This window comes from Callospermophilus lateralis, chromosome 2 (genome assembly GCF_048772815.1).
Source record: "Callospermophilus lateralis isolate mCalLat2 chromosome 2, mCalLat2.hap1, whole genome shotgun sequence".
In the NCBI taxonomy this organism is placed as follows: domain Eukaryota; kingdom Metazoa; phylum Chordata; class Mammalia; order Rodentia; family Sciuridae; genus Callospermophilus; species Callospermophilus lateralis.
The window spans coordinates 190,424,319-190,438,618 of record NC_135306.1 but is presented as its reverse complement, the minus strand read 5'-3'; the positions used below and the strand labels follow the sequence as shown (position 1 = coordinate 190,438,618).

The following is a 14,300-nucleotide window of genomic DNA, read 5'->3' as shown; positions in this document are numbered from 1 at the left end:
GCGGGTAACTCACTGAAGGTCGCGGACGAGGGAGGGGGGACCCAGGCCTCGCCCCAGGCCCCGTGGGATCACCCTCGCCAGGCTGTCCCCAGGCCGGTCACCTGACCACGCGAGCTGTGGCCGGCACCTGTCTTTCCTCTCTGCAGAACACCCCCCACCCCTGGTCCCTCCACAGTCACCCCAAGCCAATGTGACAGAGGGCAGCTGGGCCCGGGTGGCCGCCCCAGCCACCACCCACATTTCTGTCTCCAGCGTGGACCTCCCTGGAGCCTGGCTCTGGGCACCCAGCTGCCCGCCCGGAACCCTGCTTAGGTGTCCCAAGGGCGCCTCCCACTCCGTCCCCCCAGGCCCCATGTAGGACCCCCCCAGCCAGGGGGCTACAGCACCGAGCTGTCACCCAGGCGCTGGACGCCACCCCAGGGTGATCCTCAGGCCTCATGGCTTCCTCTGAGCACCGTCACCCTGATTTGGCCTGCTGTCCTTCTCCCTGGGACGAGTGTCCACCAGGCTCACCTCTACTCCCTGGTCCCCCAGGCCAGCACGGCCGTCACCTCCGCCCACAGGGAACGCAGCCCTGCCAGGTCCCCGCCTTGGACCTGCACCGAAGCCCGAGGCGCATCGGGCTTTAGAGAGAGCCTTGGAGACCAGCCCACTAGAGGGGGCCACGGCAGGGACTCAGCAGAGAGGGACGCCCAGAGGGCTGCGGGGGTCAGAAGACAGGTCCCAGGAGCCACTCTGAGCCCAGCCCCCCGAGGAGCAAAGCCACAGTGTGGAACCCACGTGGCCACAGAGGGACCTCAGCGAGCTCCGCTGTCAAAGCCAGGCCTGGCGATGGCGGTGGGGGTGGCGGGCGGTGGGCGTTGGGGGTTGGGGGGGGGTCTTAACAGGATGGGTCCAGAAGCGGGTCGGTGAGCCCTGAAGGACGGGCCGTGGGCAGCCTCCTGGAGAAGGAGCTCCTGGCCCTGGAAGGAGGTCAGTCTGGCCACCAGCCACCCACAGCCCAGGCTCCTTCAGAGCACAGAGAACCTGTCACTCCAGACCCTGAACTGGGGAGACCGCTCTGCTCTGCTGCCTGTCAGTGGCCCGGGCTCCTCCCCTCTGGATGCTCTGCCGTCATGGGGGCGGACGTGGAGCTTTCTCTCGAGGACGAGACTCAGACTGCCACACCACCTCTGCTCACCTCCTGTCGGCTAGAACTCTGTGGCCTAGCTGCAGGGGAGGCTGGGAGGCTGGGCCTCGACCTGGAGGCCTGAGGTGGAAACGGGACCCCACATCCTGTGGCTGACCCAGGCAGGTCTCTGGGGACCTAAACCCCCGGGCGGCCCCAGCGGCCCCAGACTCCCGGTGGCCTGATCCCAGGGTCCTCATTCTCTCTTTGTCCCTTTCCCCCAGCGTCGGAAGGCAGGGCTGTGTGGGGAGGCTCCCGGGTCCTGCACACGGGGCCGCGCAGGGGGGAGAGGTGCTGGGCGCCTGCTGAGGCTGTAGAGGCTCCTCGGCCTCCGGGGGTCTAGCTCCTGCTCCACAGTCTCCTCCTCTGGGACCCCAGAGCCGGGCCCACCAGGCCCATTCTAGCCCCTCACCTGGCTTTCCCTGTGTCACGGCCACTGTCACCTGCCACACTGTTCCTTTGTGCTGTTTGAACCTTGTCCGACCTGGGCTTCCTCTAACCAGACCAGGAGCCCCACGGGGACAAGGGCCTGGCTTCCTGGCCCTGCTGGCTCTGGGGCCCCCCCAGGAGAGCCTCCATCCACGAGGGACAGGCGTGGCCCAGCCCCCCTCCGCCCCTCCTTCCCCCTGCCCAGCCTGACCAGCATGTACGAGGCTGGGGCAGAGGTGTTAGGGTTTGGATCTGAAGCACCCCCAAAGCTCATGTGTGGAGGACTCCCACGCAGCCATGTTCAGAGGTGGGTTGGGGAAGGGAACAAATCATGAGGACTGTGATCTGATTGGTGGATAGATCCATTTATGGATTCATAGTGGACTGGGCTTGGGGAAGGGACTTTGTTATAACAGCTGCTCTCTCTTTGCTCCCCGGCTGCCATGAGGGAGGCAGCTGTGCTCCCCACACACTCCTGCCACCATGGGCTGCTTCACCACAGCAATGCAGCCAGTGAACCGCAAATGGAAACCTTTCCTCTTTAACCTGATTGTTCTCAGTCATTTTCTTACAGCAACGGGAAAGCTGACTCACATGGACAGGCACAGGCATTTTGTGCCTCATGGAAGGGGCAAACCTGGAGCCCTGCTTCCCCAGACACAACACACAGGGACAGGGAAAGGGCTTCAGGTTGCAAGAGAAGTCTAGAAGCTTTCCTGAGCTTGGACAGTCAGGTTGCTCCCTGGGAACCATGGGGTGCTCCCACGTGGCAAACGTGAGCTTTCTCTGGAATAGAGTTCACGGCTAAGAAGATACCCACTGGGAAGTTCTGGTCTGTCCCCTCCCCTGACCTGAACTTTCAAAACCAAGCTCAAGAAACACGGGAAGATTCCTACGCACCCCTGAACCCCAACCCCAATGCCCACACCAGCCTCGGCCACGCTCATCTCCCTCTTGGTCTCTCCCCACTTTGTTTGGAGACCCCCTCAGCCAGCTCCGCGGGCCCAGGGCCGTACCTGCGTGTTGATGAACAGGCTCCTCCCCGAGACGCACTCCTCCCGGTTCAGCAGGACCCCTTTCCGCCCCTGGGGCTCCCGCCGGCAGCAGGCCTCGGGCACCTCCTCGCTGTCTTGGGCCAGCATTTGGTAAATCGATGCGAATTTGAAGTCTTCAGGCCCGTTGACTCCACAGCAGCCGAACTGGGAAAACAGCGAGCAGGTGGATCGGACAGGAGCCAGAGCCGGTGACAGAGGGGCCCGGAGAACTGGGGGTGGCCTGGCTGTCTGTCCCGTGTGACTGTGGGAAGGTCACTCCGTCTCCCCGAGCCTCCCGTGTCCTGTCTGTACAGTGGGGTGGCAGTGACCATTCATGCCTCCCAGCACTTAGTAAGTGCTCAATGCACAGTTGCTGTGGTCATGGCTGTGTCCACGCCAACAGGGGCAGACAGGCCTCCCGCCGAGTCTGGGCTGTGCTCCGTGCTGAGCTGGGCTCGGTGGGGGAGTGCTCTCACCCATGGGTGAGGTCCAGCCAGGCATGTGGACAGAAGGACTCTGACCACCCCCGACCAAACGCCCGCAGCCCCCCCACCCCCCCCCCGGGCAGGGGCACTCACGGTGACCATGACCGAGTTCCAGGTGGCGGAGAAGACGTCCGTGTCGTTGTTGCCCTGGTAGTGCTTGGTGAGCTCCTTGGTGAAGAACTCCCGCGTGAGCTGGGGGAGGGGAGAGGGCCTGAGCGGCGCTGGTACCCCGCCGCCCCCGCCTCCCCGTCTACTGCTGGGTGGGGTGAGAGCGGGCAGGCCTCACCACGTCCCCAGGGCCATGGCCCCCTAGTGGTCACCCGCTCACTGGTCTGACAGCGTCCTGGCACCCCCGGAGCTGGGCACGCTGCGAGCCTCGCTCAGCCGCGCAGCTCGCCCCAGCAGAGGGCTTATGGCCCCCCCGGCTCTGGGCTACACCCCCCACCTCCCACCTCAAGCTGCTCCCTGGAAGTGTCTCTTGTTCCCAAAACATTCTCCTGAGGTCGCTGACCACCTCCTGCTGCCCAGCAGAGGCCCCTGGGCACGCTTCTGCCTCAGGCTGCTGCCTCCTGGCCCCTCTGGGCCTCCTCCCCCAGGGCCAGCTGTGCCTCTGCCCGTCCCCCTCCCCCTCCTCTTCTGTGCCCAGGTCCCTCTGCTGAGGAGCCCAGAGACTCAGGGCGGGACCCGATGTCCTGGCCGTTGGAGCCTCTGGGAAAACCAGGCCCCCAGGGGCACATGGCCCAGAGGACAGCAGCCCGGGCTCAGCCAGGGCGCCACCCAACGCCTGCCCGGGCTCAGGCATGACCAGCAACCTCCTCAGGCTGTGTGGCAACCGTCACAGGCCACCTCTGGGTGGGCGGGAGGGAGGGCTCCTGGGTCAGGCCTGGCTGGCACCAGGTGCCTTGGGAGTGCAGGACGCTGTGAGCTTCTGGAAACGTCTAAGAAGAGCCCTGGGGCCTCTCTTGGGGCTGGGGGTCCAGGTCATGGAGCCCTGGATGAGAGGCCGCGGCTCCGTGAGGCCTTCTGAGGAGGACGGGCTGGCCCTGGGTGGCCGCCAGCCTTTGGTGGGTGGCAGGTGGCGGGAGGCCAGGTACCTACGTTTTCCCTGAAGATGAAGGCCAGGACCGCCGCCGAGAGCTCCGCCAGGAAGATGATCAGGATGAACAGGAAGAACTGCAGGGACAGGGGGCGGGCTCTGAGACCTCAGCATGGGCCAGAGGGGACAGAGTGGCCGCTCAGTGAGGCCCTGCCGGTCGGCTGTGTAACTGACCTGGTACGCTAAACACGGAAGACTCAGCAACGTCACTGCCATAAGTTGACAGTTTTCTTAAAGATACCAATGACCCATCTTTGGAATCAACAAAGTTGTATAAAAATGTGAAAAATAAATAATGCAAAGGGTGCCCCTTAGGAAGGTCCCTTTGTGCAGTGCAGGAGCTGAACAACCTACCCAGGTAGGAGGCTGCTGCGGAGGCCTATTCTGGCTCCCTCCCGACTGAGTGTCCAAGAGTGGGAACACCGACACGGGGGATCCCAGGCTGGTTTTCCCCACCGTCACCCCAGGCACCTTTCCTGCCCCCCACCTCTGCTTCCCGTGGGCGGTAAGCAGCTCTCCTGGATCTTCAGCGGAAGTAAAAAGCAAGATCCGAGGCCAGGTGTTGTGAATATCAGAATCTGAACCCCAGGGCTGGGAGCTGGATATATAACTGCTGCTCCCCGAATTTCCGGCTGTTTCCCAGGTTAGCCTGGGTGCCTCTGGTTTTAAGGCCCTGGGGGAGGGGCTGCCTCTGCCAGGAAAGCCCCGCCCTTCTTGCCTGCCACTCCAGGGCAAGCCCCGCCCTCCCCAGGGGAGAGCCTTTCTCCGCTAGGTCGGCAGGGGGCGCCCTTCCTGCCCTGGGCTGCCCCGCGCCGCAGTGCCCAGGGAAGGCGTCCCGCCGGCCAGTGGCTGTCAGGCGGATGAGTGAGTCCAGGAGTGAAGGCCCTCCACAAGGACCTTGCCCCTTGCTGCCTCTCAGATCCTGGTCCTCCTGGGCACTGTTGAGGGCTGAGGGCTGCTGGCAGAAGAAACAAAGGGCCTGCCTTTGGTCCTCGGCAGGACTGGAGCCTTGGTGCTTACAAGGGCCATTGTCACCCCATCAGGAAGCCCCCACGCGGGACTTAATCCCTGATGTGCCCAAGACTGGCTCCTGCACACTGTCACGGACACCTCGGTGGCACCCCAAGCCCTCAGCATTGCGTGCACTGGACATCCTGGATGGACAGAGGCAAGGGGTCCTGGGTTCCAGGTCAGGACATCACAGGTGTCTGTCCCCGTCTGTGTGACTGGGGACAGTCGTTCAAACCTCGTTGAGTCTCAGTCTTCTCATCCATAAAGTGGGCTGATCACCCCATTTCCTGGGTCTCTGGCCAGGTAAAGACATAGGGACAGTACAGGTGTCACGTGTCATGAAAGCCGGGTGACCGCGCCAGTGCCGGATGGGTGCCCCCGTGCTGGAGGGGAGCGGCTGGCCCAGCGGGTGAGCTCAGGACATCTGAGCAGCTTTCCTCGTCGACTGGCTCTCTGCTGGGTGCGTCCTGCTCCTCTGCTCTGCTGAGGTGGCAGCTCAGGGATGGCCCCACAGGCCGAAGGGTGACCTGGCTCCATCAGCCATGTGGCCTGCCTGGCACCTCAGGTGACCCCACCGCCCTTCTGCACTCCCTGAAAGTTGGGGCCAGGGAGGGCTAATTTCAAGTAGCAGAGCTCCCGAACCAGAGGGCCTCCTGGGCTGGGGCGGTGGCCCGCCTTTCTGTGGCCCCACAACTCCTCTGAGTGTGGACAGCTCTTGGATGGAGTGGCCACCGAGTGCGGGTCCCCTACCTCTGCAGCCCTCCTCCCCGTGACAGTGATGGAGGCCCCGCGTTAGGCTGGTGACGATGGTCATCTGGCTCTGAATGGCGCCGCCTCTGCACGGGCCCCTCCGCCCTCTGTCCGCTTCTGGCTGTTGGCAGGTCCTGGGGCTGGCAAAGGGCTGGCAAAAGTGTCCATGCTCTGTGACGCTCCCAGCGGTGGCCGCAGGAGCTCTAAGTCACCGAGGAGGGGGTCGCACGCCCTGCGCTCCTCCCTCGGGCCCGGTGCGCACGATGCCTTCGCTGAGCCTGGACCAGATGATCCCGGCGAAAGCGCTCTGAGCCCAGAACCGCAGGACCCAGCGGGCGCCGGGACGCTTGCTGGGAAGGGGAGGGAGCTCCGCGCTCCCGCGGGCGCCTCCGGAAAACAGCAGTTGCGGCCACCGACGGAGCATGCGCTATCCAGGCTCCGGCGCCGCGTGGAGCATCGCATCATCCCGGGAGGCACCCCCATTTTACTGATGGCGGTGTGGCTCCGAGAGAAGCAGTCCTTTGCCCAGGCTGGTACAGCTGGTAAGTGGTACAACGGGGACTTCCACTGCCTCTTCACCTCCGTCATCTTGGAAGCCATATAAACATCCAGGTCCTAAAACTTGCACATAGTCTTCAGGGCCTCTTCCAGGCAGACAGCCTCTCTTCATTTCCAATTCACCGAGTGCCTCCTCACACAGGGAGCAGAGCTAAGGCCCACGTTTTCTCAGGCGATCACAAACTAAAGATGGGAAGGAGCTGTGCTTATCCCCATGTTGCATATGAGGAATCTGAGAGAGGTTAAGTAGTCAGCCCCAGGACACACAGCCAAGCTCAGGTTCTTTCTCACACCTAGGATGGTGTCTCCTCTCCCTCCTTTCTTTCCAGGGCTGTTATTGGGCACCTCCCGGGTCAGGCACTGAACTGGGTATTGGCAAACAAAATTTTCAAAGCAGACACATCCCCCAGCCTTGTGGATCTGCACTAAGCTGCAGCCTCAGGAGAGGAAATCATCTGGCCGCTGTGGACCAGGGGAGCAGCTCCCAGGGAAAGGGGGGCAGACCTCCCTCCCACTGCTCCCGCGGGGGGCAGGGTTGGCCGGGGCATAGGGTGGAGGGTGACATGAGTTTGGGCATGGGTCACACCGGGGGGATGGGCAGGGCTACTCTGATCACATCAGTGACAATGTCACTTCCGATGGCTCCTGTCCAGCATGGAAGAACTTCCTCCACTTCCCACGGCCCGGCCACCAGGAATCTGGGGATCCCTGACCTCTCCCCCTGAGCTCATCTGCCTGGAGCTCCTCTGACCTCATCCCATTTGCCTGAGCACCCAGGTGCCCGATCCCTGAACACCCGGCTCACAACACTTTGCTTAGGATGGGGAGGGGCAGCAACGACTTTGCCCACAGAAACGGCCTTTTTCCCTACTCGCAAGCATCTCTGAGCTTCTCACCGACTGCCTACGGGCGACGTCTGCCTTAGTCCTCCTTTCTAATAAATATTTACCAGACTTACATGCTTCACATACAATCCAGCTCATTTATCTTTCAAATACGCTCATCTCTTCTTTCCACTGTTCTCTTTTCTGATTTAGCATGCTTTTATTAAAATATATTGTTTGCCATAGGATCTTTAAATAAATGGGCTGAAAAGAATCTTCGAGCTAGTCCAAGGTAGGCAACTTGGAGAAAGGGATAGCACACGGCTTCCATGACAGGGGCCACGGTCCTGTGGCACACAGCTGTGGGGCTTCTCCACCGGCCTGCTGGGACGACGCCTGTGCAGAAGCCGCTGTATGAGGTCTGCTCATTAGGCTGACTGTTCCCAGGCCCTGTGGGGGCTCAGCCGGGCGCACAGGCTGCCCAGGCTGCCTGCTGCAGACCTTTGAGCCAGGGTCCTGAAGTGACAGCCCCTTCCAGGCCAGCCGTGCCCCCCTGGCAGGTTAAGGAGGAAATCAAAGGCTTCTAGAAGACCCCAGAAGCTTCCAGGGGTGAAGACGCGTGCCCCTCTTCAGGGTGGGAGAGAAGCGGTTCTTATTTTTTAGGTCATGAACCTTTTGAAAACCTTCCAGAAGCTGCAGAGCCTTCCCCAGGAGCGTGCACACCACAGGCCTGCGCAGGTACACGCGGCACACGCAGCACACGCACACACACACGCGCACGTGTGAACACGCACAACACTGTGCACACACACACACAGGCCCTGGCCACACTGCCTGGTCTCAGGGGAACTTTGCACCACCTGGGTCAGTTTCCAGCTGTGCTGGGGACAGAGGCCTGGTCCTGGTGTCCCCTCCTCTGACTCACACTGACCAGCTGATGTGCGCTGGGCCTGGTGGGGGCAGAGGAGAAGGAGGGGAGCAGGGGGCAGGAGGCCAGGGAGGTTCCAGAGAGGGACAGGAGAGGCTGAGGATCTGGAGGACAGGGCAGGCAGGGTTGGACAGGAGTGGGTGGCAAAGACCTGCCCTCTCGGAGCATGACAGTGGCAGGTCCTGTCCTGTCCCCGAGTCTCAGTCTCTCCCTGGGCACCAGCAGAGGGGACATGGTGCAGCTGGAAGGTTTGCAGGGAGCATTTAGCTTAAAGGTGGCAGTGGCAGGGCCTGATGGCAGCGGAGAGCCCGCTGGCTTCTTGTCCTGGCCCGTGAACAGTGGGCAGCCCCGGGGGACCGAAGTGCGGGGAAGTAAGTGCCCAGGAGACCCGGATCTTTCTGCAGCTCCCGGGACCCCGCGGCCAACTTCTCCGGCTCCCGCTGACATGGCTGGGAACTTCCTGCAGGGGGCGCTCGCGGACTTCCTGTCTTTTTTAATCTCAAATGAACAGTTTGCCCAAAGCTCCCATCACCCAGGTCACAGCTGGTGCCACTTCCTCTCTGGGGTGTGGAGCACCCCACTGTGCCGTGAGTGTGGGCTGCAGCGCGAGTTCTGACCTGGGAGGAGCCATTGGCCGGTGCCTGTCTCCGCACCACCTGGTGCTGGCTCACCCAGGACCCTCTGGCAGGCTCCTGGTTTGATGGCTCCCCATCGGTCACCCGCCTACCCACAAGAGCAGCCACAGTGGCCACACGCACACCCCAAGCAGGGACCTGCAGCAGGGCGGGGCTCAGCCTGAGGCTCTCCTAGCCCGGGGGACAGTGGAATTTCTTAGTGGAGGGAGGACGTGACCCAAAGGCCAGGAAGGTGAGCAGAGACGCAAAGCGCAAGTGTAAGGAGGTCAGGAGGACCAGAGGAACCACGTCCACGCCTGTCCCCTGTGGCCCCAGCCTCCAGCTGGGCAAGACACTAAGGCTCGGAGAGGGTAAGGAGGCAGACCAGAGTCACACAGCTCGGGAGCAGGCAGGGCACGCTCTCAAACCCAGGCTTGCCGACTGCCTGGCACATCCTCAAGGGCTTGTCTGCCTTCAATCCCGGCCAGGAAGGAGGGGATGGCCGCCCCCAGCCCCCACGCATCCTCAGCCCCAAGGGAGCTGCACAACCATCATAGGAGGACAGGACTATTTAACAAATAAGAACCCTCCAGAAACTCCGCCATCTATTCTCGGCTTGGGTTATCTGAAAGGTGAAGGAGTCCTCCATAGCTAGGGTACTAAGGAGCAATGCATTAGAATCTTTGAAAGAAAATAAAGAGAAACATCAGGAGCCGGGCGCAGGGCCACGTGCCTGTAATCCCAGCTGCTTGGGAGGCTGAGGCAGGAGGATCTCAAGTTGAAAGCCAGCCTCAGCAACTTAGTGAGGTGCTGAGCAACTTAGCAAGACCCCTTCTCAAAATAAGATACATATATTTTTCAAAAAAAGGGCAGGGGGTGTTGCTCGCTGGTTAAGCACCTCTGGGTTTCATCCCTAGTACCCAAAAAAGAAGAGAGAGAGAGAGAGAGAGAGAGACATCCTGGATGATGTGGACGTCCTCCTGGCCCCAGAGGCCAAGGCCACTCTCCAACTGGGGCTGTGTGCCCAAACTGCAGGCATGGGCCTGGCACAAACAGCAGGCTCCGGGGGCCAGGACAGCAAAAGTGAGGGGCACAGGTGAGGGCCACCCTGTTCCTGGACAGTCCCCTGGGCTCCTGGAGCGTGGACGCTGTGGGTGTGCGCTGGTCAGGGCCCTGGCTTGGCTCCTTGGGAGAAGCCCCTAGGGGCACTGGAGGAGGCACCGGGCAGCACAGGACCCTGGGCCTGAGATCTCACTCCTGAACCCTCTGCCACCAACTCCCTGGGGGACTCTGGGCCCGTCACGGGACGTCGGATACACAGTGAGAGGGGCTGGAGGTGCCATCGCCCTGGTCCCGGGAGTGAGAAGGACTTGGTCCAGGTGGCCTGGAGCCCACCCCCCACCCCAGAGCACGTCACAGTGACATGTGACGAAGGGCTACTCACAAACAGCAGCAGACACTTGTTCTCGCGGACGGCCCCGCAGCAGCCCAGGAAGCCGAGGAGGAAGAGCAGGCCGCCCATGGCCAGCAGGATGTAGGCCCCGGTGAAGAGCAAGGGGTTGGCCGCCACCACCTCCCGGAAGCCGGTGGGGTCCACCATGACCCAGATGCCCACGCCCAGCAGGCAGGTGCCTCCCAGCTGCCCGGGGAGGAAGGAGGATGGGTCAGGCAGGTCCCCTGGGCCAGGCCCTGGGCAGAGGCTGGGAGTGCTCAGGGAGCTGGCAGGGAGCTGGCCCCGGGCTCAGAGGCTGTCCCCTCCCATGCAGAGCCCCTAGGCTGGCTGCGGAGGATCTAGACTTTGCTTTACTTTCCAAACTCCCACTGAAGTGGGCCAGCAGGAGGTGAGGAGGGCCCACAGCTGTAAGGGCAGGTCCTCGGGAGGCGAGAAAGGAGGGTGCCCAGGCCAGCCTGGGAAACGGAGCTCCTGCCTCAAAAGAGAACACAGCGCAGGCCTGGGGTGCGGCTGGGTCGAGCTGGCCGAGCCTGCGTGAGCCCCAGCTTCAATCCCTAACACCACAAAGACAGATGAAGATACTGAGGTTCAGAGAGGCGAGGTGTGCTTCAAATCACACGGCTGGCAGGGGCAGCGCTGGGATGGAAGGTGGGCGCTGGTCCCAGGTCCCAGAGAGATTTCTAAGCACATCAGGTGGCTGCAGGGTCCCTCCAGCTCTGCTGTGCGGGGTCTGCTCCAGGGGGGCTCCTGCTCTGGCCCCTGACCAAGCCCCTCCCTTCCCCTGCTCCCCACAGGGCCAGGTCCCAAGGCAGTGGCCAGGCCTGAGCTCTCCCACCTCCCGCCCCGTCCAGGGTCCGTCCTGCCCCAGGGACTCGCCCGTATGACAGTTCAAACAGGAGCAGTTGTGCCACCCCACAGAGGCCCGGGAGACGTGGAAGACTTAGACTTACGAATATGAAGAAGTTGAAAACAAACATTAAGTACTTCATGCAGCTCAGACAGTCGCCTTCCATGGTGGGTGGACCTGTAAAACAAGGGACCTCAGTCCTGGGTCCCCACCCAGAGGGGCCCGTGGCCAGCCTCATCCTGCAGTGTGGAGGAAGGAGATGGTAATAATTCTCCTCCTGGGGACAGTGATTTGCCCTGGGGACCTGGAGTTAGGAGTGAGGATGTAGGAGCCAGCCTGCCTGGGTATGAGCTCTCTGCTACCATTTGTGGGCTGTGTGACCTTGGGCAAATGACCCCACCTCTCTGAGCCTCGCTCTCTCCAACTTTAAAGTGGCGATTGAGAACAGCACCTTCCTGCTGTCCCTGGCGAAGATTAAGGGCAACACCTGTGCTCAGTGGGCGGGGCTCCTCGAGCTGCTTCCTGTCATGTCTTTGCCTGTGCTGGCTAGGTCAGAGCACTCCAGATCAGAGCCCAGAGAACCTGCTAGGGCCCCGGCAGGACCAGAGCCCAGGCCTAACCAGCGTCCCCCACGCCATGCACCCTCCGGCCACGGGCCTGACCCAGCCATTTCTTGGCTTTGCTGCAGGGAAAGGAGGTGCATGGAAAGGCTGAGCCTGGGCCACCATGTCCTCAGTTTCTCCTAACATATCCTGGGAGGGGACGGGGCTGTGCCCTCCTGGGACACAGTGGGAAGGGTGTGCGGTGGGGCCCAGCACACCAGGTTCCATCCCGGCTCCTCCCCTTTTAACCTCTGTGTCTCAGCCTCTCGGGCCCTCCGTCTCCTCATCTGTCACCGTGGGCAGTTTTGCTCAACCACACCGGGTGTGTTGTGAGGACTGAGTGAGAAGCCCCACCCAGGCCCCGTGCCACAGCTGGCACGGGGTGGACAGCCCTCACAGTGACCACACCTGACGCCACCTTCCTGGGTTTCTGCTTCCCACCAGATGAGGAGACCAGGACCATGGCTTGCACCAGAGGCGGGATGGGCTGCCCCTCTGTCCCCTTGGCTGGGGGCTGACTTCAGCCCAATGTATGCAGAGACCTGTGCTCTTGGAACTGGAGGCCAGCCCCACGGGAGTGACTGTCTTCAATCTTTCAACAACCACAAGAGACAGAAGGCACCTGATCACAGGAGGACCCCGGGGCTCAGGGAGGCCAAGTGAGCTGCCCAGCACCACAGAGATGTCCTGTAGCCACCTCCAGATCCTGTGCCCCACTTAGGCAGAGAGCAGAGTATAAGGAGCACTGGACTGGGAGTCCGGAGCCCGGGCTCAGGTTCTGTAAGTCTCTGCTGCGTGACCTTGGGCACAGCACTTTCTCTCTCTGGTCTCAGAGTATTCTATTTAAAATGGCAGACCAGGAATTTGGTAACGAGTCTGTCTCTTATAACACTCTCTGATCTGGACAAATCGGCCTTAGGAGGCCAGAAGGATCTGCAGAAGGGTGAGGCTGAGATGCATGCGCTGGAGGCTGGCTCTGGGGTCCCTGTTCTCTGCCTGCTGAGGCAAAGCTCGTCTCTGGGGTGGGACCCACTGCGGGGGCCAAAGTAAACACAGTGGCTTGCGAACAGCCCCCTGTGTTCTCTATGACCACATCTGCTGGGGTTCCAGCCAGTGCGCCAGGCAGGTTTGCAGAGGACAGGGCCCAGAGGAACCTGTCTGCTGGGCAGAGCCTCGGACCACCTTGAGGTGACCAGGTGGGAAACACAGGACAGGAGGGAGAGGGCACAGAGAGGGGGCAGAGCCCTGTGCCCACCTCGGGCGGGCCGGGTGCTGGGAAGGAGGGCGCGGATGCCCAGCCTGAATCCCAGCTCTGCCAGGGTGCGCCCCGGGCAGGCTCCTAACTGCAAGCAACCGAGTTCCCTTCTCTGTGAAAGTAGGATCAAACTCGAACCTTCCTCCTGATTCATGGGAAACGCTGACCCAGGGAGCAGCACATGGCAGCTAATAAGGTTGACAGCCACCAGGGGAGCGGGCACTCGGCGGGCGGGCGGGCTCTTACTGAGCGCCCAGGACAGGCACAACCTCCTGAACCCTCGAAGGAAATAGTCAACGCCCTGCATTCTTCAGCTGAGGGAATCAGGGCTCAGGGAGGTGGTCCCCCTGTCTCAGGTCACACAGCGCGGTGCCACAGCCAGAATTCAAATCCCGGTCTGTCTTAATCTGAAGCTGGGACTCTCCGTCGCCCTTTGCAGGGGAAGCCAATTCTTGTCGCTTTCAGCCATCGTTTTCCAAGCTCAGACCTCCCTACACCTCCTGTGCCATGTTGCGTCCCACCGTCCAGGGAACGGTCTTCTGGGTCACCGGGCCAGCGGCACCTCTCTAAGGGGCTTCTGACCTTGGGGACACACTCACAGCCCATTGGCCAGACTGGCATGATAGACACGTGCGCGCTCCAATCCCTGTCGGGACCTGGCTGCTGGCCCCACCCACTTGCCTCCAGCAGTGGCCAGCGCCCCCTCGGCCACCTCTAAGGAGCAGGAGGGAACTGGAGGTGGGACAGGAAGTCTGGGGACTTTGTTGATCCTCAAAAAAGATGTTGGAAACTCACTTGGGAGGGCGCTGGGGCCCTCTGCTGAGGGAAGGCCACGGGGTCCACGGAGGGCATCAGGGTGGCGGGGGCTACGGGGGTCGCTGGACCCCGTCACCTCTCCCCTTGTGGCTGGACCAACTGCAGAGGCGCTGGGCCCGGCCTTCAGGTGGCCAGGCCTCCAGGCCCCTCCTCCAAGGCAGCAGAGGGGCTGTTTTGAGGAGGGAGAAGGATGGCCTTCAGTGTTTCTCAGACTGGGTTCCCCGAGGTACCAATGTGCCGGAGTTATTTCAACACTCCCCTCACAGCTCAGAGGTCGGCCTCCCCTCAGGTCGGCACGCGGGCCAGGGTCCTGGTGTTGGAGCAATGACGCCCACCCCAGGTGGGGACCCTCTGTCTCAGGTTGCTCACAAGATCTGCCCCATGCCGTCCGTGTGACTTCCAAGTACAAACATTGACCCCAGACTTGACA

The 14,300-nt window shown here is 62.0% G+C and overlaps 1 protein-coding gene across 4 annotated transcripts in view; it reads right to left on the bottom strand.

The window, feature by feature from the left end:
* The window catches only part of Tspan18 (tetraspanin 18), a 154,156-nt gene that overhangs the window by 5,952 nt on the left and 133,904 nt on the right, over window positions 1-14,300 (bottom strand). For all 4 annotated transcript variants that reach the window (XM_076847076.2, XM_076847078.2, XM_076847077.2 and 1 more), the window contains exons 5-9: window positions 11,301-11,374; window positions 10,342-10,536; window positions 4,215-4,289; window positions 3,210-3,308; window positions 2,614-2,796 (exon numbers count right to left, since the gene is read on the bottom strand). In XM_076847076.2, the coding sequence (XP_076703191.1) occupies window positions 2,614-2,796; window positions 3,210-3,308; window positions 4,215-4,289; window positions 10,342-10,536; window positions 11,301-11,363 (615 nt within the window). In that variant the 5' untranslated portion in view covers window positions 11,364-11,374. The remainder of the gene's footprint in view (window positions 1-2,613; window positions 2,797-3,209; window positions 3,309-4,214; window positions 4,290-10,341; window positions 10,537-11,300; window positions 11,375-14,300) is intronic.